Below are 13,532 nucleotides of genomic sequence, written 5' to 3'. Positions count from 1 at the left end.
ACATTATCATTCAAATGAATGTTGTTCTGGAAGTAAGAAGGTTCTTGCTGATGTGGGTCCTTAGTTTTGGTGTCTTAGGTGGTAATTTGAAAAATTTACTGTTCACAATCTAAAATTAGGTCATTTATAAAGCAATTATGTTTTGCCAATGACTATCATCTCATTTCTGAAACGTTATCCTCACTAAGGTCGCGCGAGGTGCTGAAGCCTATCCCAGCTGACTTGGGGCTGGAGGCGGGGGACACCCTGAATTGGTGGCTAGCCAATAGCAGGGCACAATGAGACAAACAACCATTCACACTCATACCCAGGGGAAATTAAGAGAGTCCAAACAGTCTACCATGCATGTCTTTGGAATGTGGGGGAGGAAACTAGAGTACTCGGAGAAAACCCACGCAGGCCCAGGGAGAACATGCAAACTCCACACAGGTGGACCAAGCAGGATTTGAACCCTGGTCGGTCCACCTGTGTGGAGTTTGCATGTTCTCCCTGGGCCTGCGTGGGTTTCCTCTGGGTACTCTGGTTTCTTCCCACATTCCAAAAAACATGCATGGTAGGCTGATTGGACACTCTAAATTGCCCCCAGGTATGGATGTTAGTGTGCATGGTTGTCCGTCTCCTTGTGCCCTGCGATCGGCTGGCCCCCGCCTCTGGCCCAGAGACCGTTGAGATTGGCTCCGGCACCACCCGCGACCCTAATGAGGATAAAGTGGTTCAGAAAATGAGATGAGATTTATTTATTTGTATCAACAATATAACTCAAAGATCAGTTTGACATTTTTTTGTTAGTTCTTTGTAGCGATAATATTGCATTCTCAATGTTACACAAAAAATGTTAATCCATATGGACCAGAAGACTAACAATGTAAATGGCAGCTAATAAGTAAATTTATAAAAAGCTTAGAGCTAATTGAATAGTAGGAAGGTTGATGATGTTCAGTGTTGTAAGTGGTAATTTGACAAAGTAACAGTGCTCTTTATGAGGGTTAAAAATGCTCATTGTCTGGAATAGACGCCCAATCGGAACAGATGTCTATCGCTGTCAATAACAGGCATGGAATTAGTGTCATGTCCGTCCATCTGCATGATACATCTATCTGTACACATGACTGCATTGGTCCTGAAATAAACTAAGAAAAACATTACTGAGCTCTATGTAGTCGTGACCTCAAAAAGTTACGGCTGGCACGTTGAAGGTAATAACATTGATGTCAGCAACGGTTTGTGAGTTTAATACTGAGATGGTGTTAGAAAAATTAATGATTATTGTCACATAATTCCAGATGAATGTGTCGTAGGAAAGTAAGCACCATTAAACAGAACTCATGAAATTAAAGGCAACTTAAATCCTTGAAACAACAATATTGTGCATAATGTATGTCTAGCTGCATTTCCATGAAAATGAAAAGTTTTGGAAATTCTGTCACTGCTGCATTGTCTCAGAGCACGCAAAAGACATTTGACTTTTTGTATGTAATATGTATGGTCTTAGACTTTTATTTAAACGTGAAACCTTGCAATTAGATGATGCCTAACTTGTATGATGTTTACAAAAAGAGTTTTGTAACATCATTGTTACGTTGGTCCAATTGTCATTCATGTTAAGAAATTTAAACGTTATTTGCTATCTTAGATATGGTGGTTTTGTTTGGTCTTCTATGTTTGTATATCAACTTCCAAATTATTTTTTGGAATTAATTATTTCTTTCTTTAATTGAAAACAGACATAATTTTCTACAACTGAAATAAAAAGAAGCATGTCATGTCGACTAACTTGCCTCTTTTTTGTTAAATGAATTGTGAATGTTAACTGGTAGTCAAAGCACGTTGGTTTTGTTTGGTCTTTGATGTTTTATGAAAACATGCACAAGCAAGAATTTTTTTTAATCGTTTATGGAAGCAAGCACATTTAGAGAGTCCAATTTACTCGTCTTTGATGTTCACAAAACACTTCCTACACTTTTCATTAAACATCACATACTCTGACTTTGAAAGCAAAATCCACCGTGTTGCACTAGCTTATCTTTGATGTTTAAGAACAATGCTGATGATTATTTTAAATAGCCTTTGAGAACTATAAAAAAGTATCACAATGTCTCTTATTTTTAATATCAAGAGTTAAATTAGCTTTTGATAATTATGAAAACTACTTTAGTTTGTAGGGGATCAACTTGTGTTTCCTGTTTTAAAGAATACTTCATCTTTAACAACTAAATGGTTTTAGTTCTCAAAATTCATCTTTAATATTCATGCAAAAACATTTTTACGTTCATGAAAAAGCACATTTCCGCTTGGTATTTTTAAGGGACAACCTGGATCAATCCTGAATTGCACTTGTTTTGAAACGGATGCCTTGACTTCCTTTGTATGACAGCGCAGTAACTAACTACAAAGTGAACCAGCACCTCTTTTTTTCTGTCTTTGATGGGTTTTTTTTGTCGTTTGGCTTGAGATGGCCCAGAAAGATCAAACTGCTTTGTCTACGTACTCCTGTTAACTCTTTCGCCGCCATTGACGAGGATAGCGGTATAAAGTTGTGGCTCCAGTGACGCATGTGGCTCTTTTTAATCTTCTGCATTGGAAATGAGTTTCTCAATCGTAGACATGAAATCCATTTGAACTTAGAGAGTGGCGTTCATTCATTGCTAGCCCTTCCACTTCAAATGGATTGGACGTCTATCACCATCAATGGCAGCCAAAGAGTTGAAAAAAAGCGCCACTCATCTCTCCATTTCCAAATACGTGGCAGGATACCTGCTGACATTTCTCGGGTTCCTTCTGGTTGTTGATGTAACTTTAGCTTTCTTTGGCGGAGAGGGCGTGACTATCGGTCTTGATCGTCCGTTTTTTTGCTGTTTAGCACCGTTTGACTTCTGTTTACCACCATTTTGCTGCTCTTTCCCAGCGTTTTGTGTCTGTTTACCGCTGTTTTGTTGTGGTTTACCGCCGTTTTGTCGTTTCCCGGTGCGTGTGACGTTAGCCATTAGTGTCTCCAGCAGCTGGGAGGCAGAACCGAACCGTAGGCGGTCTTCGGGCTCTGAAAAAACAGCCCCACCGCCAATCCTTTTGCTGCACGACTCGCAGCAAAGTTTGTGATATCCGGGGATGGAGCAGTATCGAGCCAGAACTTCCATTTGGCAGAAGATAGATTTGTCTCCGTGGCAGGGCTCATCTAGAAGTCAAAGCACATCAAAGAGTGAGAGTTCAGCAAACAACATCTAGAGTAATGGTCACTTATTCATCAAAACAACAGTTTACGAAGGTGGGCAAATATCTTGTCATTTTAGGAGAGGTACATTTGAAGATTGTTACTCATTTTTGAAAACACATGCGCTCTTTCCCAGTCACCGTTTGCAGAGTAATCAACACAAAAATGCCAACCTGTTGAGTGTGTTTCCACCGATATTTCAAGTCGTGTTGCACCAATACAATTTTTGGGGGCTTCAGAGACCAATTCTCATACACACCAGCTGCGGGATTTCATACTAAATGACTGCATAGTCACTTGAACCAAAGTATTTTCTATCATGGCTTGTTCTCATACACACTAGCTGCGGTATTTGAAACTAATGACTGCATACCCACTTGAACAAAAGTATTTTCTATCATCACTTGTTCAGACACTGCTTTACCTCAGTGGCTGCCCTTGACAGTGCTAGACATCCAAATCATTTGAAATAGGAGGGTAGCAGTGAATCACTCACTGCTAAGTCTACTCGTGATAAACTCATTTCCAGGCAAAAACCTGTCATGAACCTCTACCAAAATGGCCTCTGGGCAGCCATGATTGTAGGAGCGATGTTCCCATTAAATTGTATTGACATTAAAATTCTTACATTACTATCTTATTTTTAAATGACTATTTTATCAATATCAAAGCATCATCATGCAAGTTTCTCGCTGCAAATGACCAAATGCTGGGAACTAAATCTTTTGCAGCATCAGGTTGCTTTTTCTTAAAACGTAGTACTTTCTTAGTAGCAAATACATCATTTTAGTGCCGTATAGGTATTGACATTAGTACTAATGGAACACAAGAATCCACCAAATAAATGAAAAGACTTTAATGGAAACATTTCAAGTAAGGTTATCTGACAAATTCTGTATAATTTTTTTTACTAATGCTCACAAATGTGTCTTCAGACATTCATGAAAAGGCATACATTAGCTACTGTAGAGCTGTAATTGTCCTGTCGAAAGAACCTGATGTCGCTTTTAATTACTGCCCGGATCTGACTGGGTTGTTGGTGACTCATATATGCTGCAATGTAGTTGTGGTACAACCTTTGATGAGCCTCATCTCATTTTCTGAACCGCTTTATCCTCATTAGGGTTGCAGGGGGTGCTGGAGCCTATCCCAGCAGACTCCGGGCCAGAGACCCTGAATGGTGCCCAGCCGATCGCAGGGCACAAGGAGACGGACAACCATGCACACTCACACTCATACCTATGGGCAATTTAGAATGTCCAATAAGCCCACCATGCATGTTTTTGGAATGTGGGAGGAAACTGGAGTTTCCAGATGAAACCCATGCAGACCCAGGGAGAACATGCAAACTCCACACAGGTGGATGTGGCCTGGATTTGAACCCAAGACCCCAGAGCTGTGAGGCCGACGCGCTAACCACTCACTCCACCGGGCCGCCCTGTGTGGAAAAAGTGCCAGAAAAAATACTAAATCTATAGATTACTTCCTTGTTAAATGTCATCTGTGGGTGAGTTAGACACAAGGGTCCGTGAATAAATGTAGCAGGTTTCTATGGACACCAGCATGGGTTAGTTTCTTATTAAATGTTGTCAGTGAGTGAAATATACTGCTTGTGAATGTTCCATGGACACCATCATGGCATCCCTACTACACTTACAGTATTTATTCATTACAAGTTAATGTACTGTTGGAATTCATCCAGCCCGCAATACTTTGTTGTTCGATTTTATTGTGTCAGAGTACAACCCAAGAATTCGACTAATTTATTCAAAATAGCAATGGGTCGACACCACTGTCGTGATAGACGTCCAAGCCATTTGGATTGGGAGCACTAGAAGTGATTGCTTATTGCTGTCAATGGCAGCAGTTTAGTTCATTCATAAAAACATTAAGAAGAAGAAAGTTGATTGACCAGTGGGAAGGTTGTGAATGTGGTTGCTAAGTTTTAGTCATGGAAATTGTCATTCAACAAAGTTAGATTGTGATTAAAGTGAAAAAATGCTATTTTTAGGCAAGTTTGGTAGATTTATCGCTGCCCAATAATGCCAATTTAGAGTGTCCAATCAGCCTACCATGCATGTCTTTGGAATGTGGGAGGAAAACAGAGTACCTGGAGAAAACCCATGCAGGCCCTGTGTGTTTTGCATATGCAGTTTCTAAATGATGATTTTATTTACCAAGGCAGACAAAAAATTAAAAACTTGTCTGGCCCTCTGTGAAAAAGTAATTGCTCCCGGAAACTAATCACGGGTTGTGCCACCTTTGGCAGCAATAACTAAAAACAAGCGTTTATACGATAATTTGTGATGAGTCTTTTACATTGCTTTGGAGGAATTTTGGCCCACTCTTCTGTGCAGATTTTTTATAGCATGAACAGCCTGTTTCAGATTACACCACATAATTTCAATAGGATTTAAATCCGGACTTTGACTTGGCCACTGCAAAACCTTTACGTTGTTTTTTTTTTTACCCATTCTGAAGTGGACTTGCTGGTATGCTTTGGATCATTGTCATGCGCACACAAACTGACCGCCGGACATTCTCCTTCAAAATTTGCTGGTAGACAGCAGAATTCATTCTTCCATCAATTACAGCAAGTCATCCTAGTCCTGAGGCAGAAAAGCATCCCCAGACCATTACAGTGCCACCGCCATGATTCACTGTTGGTATAGTGTTTTTTTGATGGAATGCCTTGCCATTTTTTTTCCAGATGTAACGCACTCCTTCCAATAAGTTCAACTTTTGACTCATCAGTCCACACAATATTCTTCCAAAAGTGTGGAAGATCATCAAGATGTTTTTTGGCAAATGTAAGCCTTTCTATTCCTTTTTGACAGCAATGGTTTTTGGCTTGGAACTCTACCTTGGATGCCAGCTTTGGCCAGTGTTATTCTTATAGTAGAGTCGCGAACATTGACCTTGACTGAGGCCAGCAAGGCGTGCAGTTCTTTCCATGTTTTTCTGGGTTCTTTTGTGACCTCCTGGATGAGTTGTCGTCGCACTCTTGGAGTAATTTTAGCTGGCCAATCACTCCGGGGAAGGTTTGCCACTGTTTCCAGTTCTCTCCATTTGTGGATAATGGCTCTGACAGTGGTTCGCTGGAGCCCCAAAGCTTAGGAAATGGCTTTGTAACCTTTTCCAGGCTGATAGATGTCCATCACTTTTTTCACCTTTCTCTGGATTGAGGCATGATGCTCTGATCTTATAGCCTACTTCGCTTTATCTGACACATTCTATTGAAGTATTTTCTTGATCCAACACATGTGGTGGTAATAAGGTGTGGATGTGGGCTGTGAAATTGAACTCAGCTTTCCTATCATTGTGAGTAGCCACAGTTGTTTAGTGTTTTAACAAAAGGGGGCAATTACTTTTTCACAGAGGGCCAGACAAGTTTGTATTTTTTCTGCCTTGGAAAATAAAATCATTTATGAATTGCATTTTCTCGGGTTCCATGGGTTGTCTCTGTTTGTTTATTTATTTGATGGTTTGAAACCTGTGTTTGTGTGATAAATATATTTTTTACGGCACTGAATATTGGGCACCCCTGACACCTAAGATATATTACATACTAATTATGTGTATGTGTCAGCGTGTGGTTTTCTGTCTCCTTGTGTATGCGATTGGCTGGCCCCCAATTCAGGTTAACGCCTGCCTCACAACAACCACCATCCATGTTTCTCTTATGTACTTTTGACCGCCGTTCGTCGTCACGGAGTTCTGATGATGTTTTTTGTTAAGTTTTTCCAAATGTGGATAAAGCAGCTTCTTTTGTATTATCATCATGCCACCCAATAAATTTACCAATGCAAATGAAAAGAAGTGGTCAGCTAGGAGGACATTGACGAGTTGGTCGAGGGGCACAAAAATGAAACCTCAACAGAGGAACTGAATAAACTAGAGTTAATGAAACACATTAACAGGAGGAATATAACGAGATGGCGGAAGAGGAGGAAGAGCAAGCATTCCAACAGCAAAAATCAAAGAAACACTGGAGAAATGTGTTTATGAGCTCTCTCTCTCTCTGTTACCTACTGTTAGTTTTTTGCATGCTTGTTATTCATTTTAAGACATTAATAAATCTTTTTCTCATCCTTTGTCACATCTTTCATACAAAATCGGGACACCATGACCAATTCAAAAGGGTTTATTTGGTAGTTGTGTGAGGACCGTGGAACAAATTAGAGAATTTATATATAAAGTACTGCTCTACTTTCAAAATTTTCAATTTTTTTTTAAATTTTTTTTTCTGAAACCAATTAATTTCGTAAGTGCAAGTACGACTGTATTAGAAATTTTAGTAATTTTCAGGATGCATTGCACGTTATCCTGGGTAAGATGTTGTAGCTGTGGCGAATCTCAACAGCAGATTTAAAAGAATGCTTTAAGGTTTGAGATACAATGAATACATTTTTCCCCATTATCAATTGTTTGATTGAAATGTCAAAAAGATTATATATACATATATATATATATATATATATATATATATATATATATATATATATATATATGTATATATATATATATATATATATATATATATATATATATATATATATGTGTATATATATATATATATATATATATATATATATATATATATATATATATATATGTATATATATATATATATATGTATATATATATATATATATATATATATATATATATATATATATATATATATATATATATATACTATATATATATTTAGAACCTTTATATTTATAAATAACTCAATTTAAAAAAATTAAACACTGTACATGCATGCAGTCTCACTTAAAAAAAATGTTCCAAATTTGAAAGCCTTGACAACTAGTGATTCTCACCGTGGCAGGGCCCCTGCCGACATACACGAACGTTGTCTGGCCTGTCCCCGCCGCACTGGTCTCCGATTCGGCAGGAGACCAATCGTCTCTCTGTGCCCTCGCCACATGTCACTGAGCACTGCATGGAAAAGTAGAATTCGAATAAAACAAAAAAAAATGTAAATGACTGGTCAAACATGACGGCACGGCGGATGATTGGTTAGCGCATTGGCCTCACAGTTCTGGGGTTGTGGGTTTGATCCTAGGTCGAGGCTCACTGTGTGGAGTTTACATGTTCTCTCCGGACTTGTGTGGGTTTTCTTTGGGTACTCCGGTTTCCTCCCACATCCCAAAAAGATGCAGGGTAGGCTGGTTCGGTGTGAGTGTGAATGGTTGTCTGTCTCCTTGTGCCCTGTGTTTGCCTGGCTACTGATTCAGAGTGTCCCCCGCCTGGTGCCCGTAGTTGGCTGGGATAAGTGCATCACTTTCGATTGGAACCTTGATTCATATTTCACTTTTATAAAAAAAAGGGGGGGTTCTCTTTATTTTGATTTAATTTTGGATATTTACCATTCATTCATTCATTCATCTTCCATACAGCCCATCGTTCAAAGGGTTGCGGGGATTGCTGGAGCCCATCCCAGCTGTCTTCAGGCGAAAGGCAGACAACAACCTAGAATGGTCGTGTCAGTCATAGGGCACAGAGAGAGACAAACGACCAATCATACCACCACCAGCACGAAGCGAGGCCGCGCCTGCCCGCACCGAAGTCAGGCGAATTAACCTCTACATCACGAGGCAGCCCTGGATATTTACCAAAGGAAAATGAATGTAAAACTCAATTTATTCATTTATTTTTCATAAATCATGGGGAAAGGAAACCTACAATCAATCTCTTATTTATTAATTGATTTATCTACCTATCTATCTATATCTGTCTGTCTCATCTCCCTCATCAACCGCTTTATCCTCATTAGGGTCACGGGGGGTGCTGGAGCCAATCCCAGCTCTCTCCAGGCCAGAGGTGGGGGACACCCTGAATCGGTGGCCAGGACACAAGGAGATAGACAAACATGCACATTCACACCCATACTTAGGGGCAATTTAGAGTGTCCAATCTGCCTACCATGCATGTTTTTGGAATGTGGGAGGAAACCGAGGTACCCGGAGGAAACCCACGCAGGCGGGGAGAACATGCAAACTCCACACAGGTGGACCGATCTGGACCTGTCTGTCTGTGCGTCCATTTATTTATTTATTCACTTATGTCCAGTTAATTTTATATAGAAAAAGAAAAAAAAAATCAACATCCACCAAATCTATCCTCAATCTTTCAAGGACTACAGGATTTTTTTAATATACAAACAAAGATGATTAATGGTCATTTAGGCCTTCCCAGTCAAAATGGATTGGACGACAACTGATGTCATTGCTCATTGAGTTAAATTAGTCCTAAATCCTGTAGTCACTGTGGCCCTTTGTGGAATAGTTTGGAGGCCCTTGACTTAAATACTTATATACGACGTACGATAAAAATGAATTTAGCATCCCTGACCTACTAGAAATGAAAGACTTTTATGAAGTCTTTCAATATTTGCTATTTATTTGTTTTTTCCGTTCATCAAAATCCCATTTAAAACTTTGTACAAGTTTCAAAGCCTTACTTAGTCCTCGTCAATGTGGAGCTTTTTAAGATTACAAGTCATTGGCAGCAACTTTTGGAGATGAGGCAATTGCCGCCCGGGGGAATTTTCACTCTGCCAACCTGGCACAAGAATCTGCTCACTGTACGTCACCATCAGGCAAACATTGAAGTTGATTATTATCGAGAAATCTCACATGAATAGCTAGAAAATTTGGTCTTACATGGGTCACTTCCCTTTCAGGGTCAATAACTTGTTAATGAATTGGCTGCATTGATGGGACTAGACCTACAGATGTACAGATTTTATATGTATAAAATAACGATGGAAAACCTTACCTCGGACCATGCTCCGGTCCTCCAGTGTGAGGGGCAGGCTATGCGATTGCAGGGCCTGCGCGTTTCAGGCCGGTCAGCACCGCAGTATTTGCTGTGCACGGAACGATTGGCAACGTCATGCAGCAGCTGGACACAGCGCACCGTACGTGTCTGGAAACCCAAGCTGCCGCATGTACGTGTGCAGTGCTCCCACTCTTCTGCAATCCACCTGAGTGGAAAATAGAGGAAAAGATTGTGGTTAGATTTAACATCAATTCTTTGAATAAGCGTGGCCCAAGAGAGCATTTTTGAGTGCTTGGAGGTCTGGAGATCCTTACACGATAGAAAAGACTCATGTCATGGGTCATACCGAGTGGCCAGGTGTCCCCAACTTCTCATCTTATTTTCTGAACCACATTATCCTCACTAGGGTCACGGAGGGTGCTGGAGCCTATCCCAGATGACTTCGGGCCAGAGGCGGGTGACACCCTGAATTGGTGGCCAGCCAATCGCAGGACACAAGGAGACAAACAACCATTCATGCCCACACTCATACCTAGGGGCAATTTAGAGACTCCAATCAGCTTACCATGCATGTCGTTTTGGAATGTGGGAGGAAATCAGAGTACCCGGAGAAAACCCACGCAGGCCCAGGGAGAACATGCAAACTCCACACAGGTGGACCGACCTGGATTTGAACCCAGGTCCCCCACTGTGAGGCCGACGCGCTAACCACTCAGCCGCTGGGCTGCCCTCCCCAACCGTAAAAACCAGGATATAACGCTCCAGGCCAGCGTGGGCGAAAATAGTGCAAATCTGATCGCTACGTGATGCCTTTCTTTTCGAATTTCGAGACGGCCTTAAATAATTTTTTTCTCAGTTCCGTCTACTTAAAATCTAATGAGATTTGGTTGAGTCCCCTGTCATTTTTCATACTAACACACAGCTGAATTCCAAACCGATAAATGAGTGCGGTAATCAGAATCTTGTTAGAAGTTGACTATTCTAATATGATGATATGGTTTCCCTGGTGGTAGAGTGGTTAGCGCGTAGCCTCACAGTTCAGAGATCGAGGGTTCAATCCCTGGTGGGATCCGACTTTACTGTGTGGAGTTTGCATGTTCTTCCCATGCCCGTGGGGATCGAGGTACTCTGGTTTCCTCCCACATCCCAAAAACATGCATGTGAGGCTGTTTAAACACTCTAAAATTTAGAGTGTTTAAACAGCCTCACATGCATGTTTTTGGGATGTGGGAGGAAACCAGAGTACCTCGATCCCCACGGGCATGGGAAGAACATGCACCTAGGGACAATTTAGAGTCTAAATTGTCCCTAGGTGTAAGTGCGTGAGTGAATGGTTGTCATTCTCCTTGGGTGCCTTGTGATTGACTGGGCACCGCACCAATTCAGGGTGTCTTTCTGCCCTCAGTTGGCTGGGATAGGCCTCCAGCACCACCGCAGTATTTAAAATTATTGAATTGTTGGAATAATGATTCAAACCTTTTAAATCATTATTAGTAATATTTAATTAAAAAAGGAAAAACATCTTTCAACAAACTCTGCCTACAACTTGCAAGGAGATGCAATGCGACGCCGTCTTAGTCCACAGTGCATTCTGACGAGCGGAATACTCTTCGTTCCATTTAGCGGCACATAACCAAAACATTCAAAGGTAATCTGATTTAAACAATTGCATATGCAAAAACAACTGTCTCTGCTGTTTTAAACAATTGTATAAGCATGAAGGTTATAAAAACACTGTCTGTTTTTATCGGAACACCTGCGTAAGAATTTGCACAATAAGCAAAACAACGGCATTATTATTTGCACCAGTAAGCATAATAATTTCTTTATAAGGTAAACAAAGCAGTATTTTCAAATCTGCTGGAGTCTTCGTCATAACATTTGGTAGAACTGTCCGTAACGCCTTCGCCCTTGAAGAGTCGACTGTGCAGGAAAAAGTCCATCCCTTGACTTGATTTATAGCATTACTACTTATTGAAAAATGTTTACAACACATATAGAATATTCCATAATAATTCTATCATTCCCTCCTTTTACTATATGTTTGTTATTCATTTTATGACAAATTCATGTATGAGAGGGATATCACCGTTGGCTGTTTTAATTTTACCCGCTTAGGCTCTACTCGTTCGGCAGGTCTGAAAAGCAGAACACAAGATCATTTTCGTCCAATCCATCCTCGTAATTACCATGCTCCTGGAATTCACTGTTAGTGTCAGCACGTTTCTTCAGTAGGAGATATAATTCATGCAATTTGGAATTTGTAGGGGCAATCGCAGTGGTTATAAGTCGGCTCATCAAAGATCTTAAGCAGGGAATAATACAACACCCACATAATGTCAAAATCGTAGCAAAAAGGGCTACCACAAATTAGGCCAAATCATTATTAGTGAGGCCACAAATCTGTCAGCGGACATTATTCTACTCCAGGATGCTTTTTCATCTTGCGGTTTAGGGTCTGCAGGCCATCGTTGGCCCTGGTGTGGGACCCAGTGGGGGGCGTGTTGTTGAGTGCAACATTTTCAAACGTTGCATACGCCCCCTGCTCCTTCAAGAAGCATTTCAACCGCTGCACGATCCTGGAACGCCGTCAGACTAGTGGCTGCCAGTTGTTCCTTTATCGCCACAAATCCCTGTTCAGTATAATTTCCAAGTTTTTGGACATTGTAATGCAGGTAATTTATCCAATCAACATTTTTGTTTGGAGTAATTAAAAGTGTGATTTCAGGTTTAATTGTATCAAGTGCCAATATCTCCGCTAAATTTAGTTCCACTTCCCTCTGCTCAAATCCATTTCTCGTTTTGAGCAGGCCCCCCGACTAGTCATGCCGATTTGCCTTCTTTTAGAGGCCCTGTTATTTGGGCAATCGCGGGATATATGACCTATTTTCCCACAGATCCAACAGATTTTCTCTCTGTTACCTCGATTTCTGTTGAACTTCCCTGCGTATTTTTTTTCATTATCCCTGTTAAAAGGTTTACGTTCACATCCCTTATTTTGGTCAAAAATCCCGTCCTCGTTAGAGGGTGCCCCCCCCTTTCTTTTCTTTTTTAACACCTCTTCTGCATGGATCGCCTGATTTACGTATTGTTCAAGCGTGCCCGTAGCCCTGTCTACCCAATGTTTTTCAACCCATTCCCTAAGCGTATAATTTGAATGAGCATGCAACACATTTTTTAGCTGCTCCTGATAAAGGCTGCCCGCCGCGTGGTCTTCAGCGATGCCGCTGTTGGCCTTAAAACAAGCCGTCATCCTGATTTGATATTCTGCAAAAGGCTCACCATCCCTCTGCTTAGCTCTGCTGATCACGGTATAATTAGCTTTTGTTTTAAACTTCCCCGTAACCCGATCAATCAGTTCATGCACTCTCACATTCAACTCACGACCGTCATGACACAACGGGCCACCATCAGCTTTTGGATTCCAGTCCCCCCTAACTGCATGCCAATCACCTTTTAACGCGAACATCCAAATTTGCTGCGTTTCCACCCCATTCAGGTGATAAAATCTAATGTCCTCTTTTCTGTGGAA

The 13,532-nt window shown here is 40.8% G+C and overlaps 1 protein-coding gene across 1 annotated transcript in view; it reads right to left on the bottom strand.

The window, feature by feature from the left end:
- Nucleotides 1-633: 633 nt before the first annotated feature.
- adamts3 (ADAM metallopeptidase with thrombospondin type 1 motif, 3) overlaps nt 634-13,532 on the bottom strand; it is a 144,727-nt gene continuing 131,828 nt past the window's right edge. Inside the window, exons 20-22 of the mRNA XM_077600895.1 lie at nt 9,998-10,205; nt 8,038-8,155; nt 634-3,172 (exon numbers count right to left, since the gene is read on the bottom strand). Coding sequence (XP_077457021.1) covers nt 2,721-3,172; nt 8,038-8,155; nt 9,998-10,205 — 778 coding nt within the window. The 3' untranslated portion in view covers nt 634-2,720. The remainder of the gene's footprint in view (nt 3,173-8,037; nt 8,156-9,997; nt 10,206-13,532) is intronic.

Source organism: Stigmatopora argus, chromosome 5 (genome assembly GCF_051989625.1).
Source record: "Stigmatopora argus isolate UIUO_Sarg chromosome 5, RoL_Sarg_1.0, whole genome shotgun sequence".
Taxonomy (NCBI): domain Eukaryota; kingdom Metazoa; phylum Chordata; class Actinopteri; order Syngnathiformes; family Syngnathidae; genus Stigmatopora; species Stigmatopora argus.
Note: the sequence above shows the minus strand (reverse complement) of the source record. Positions and strands in the feature narration are given on the sequence as shown.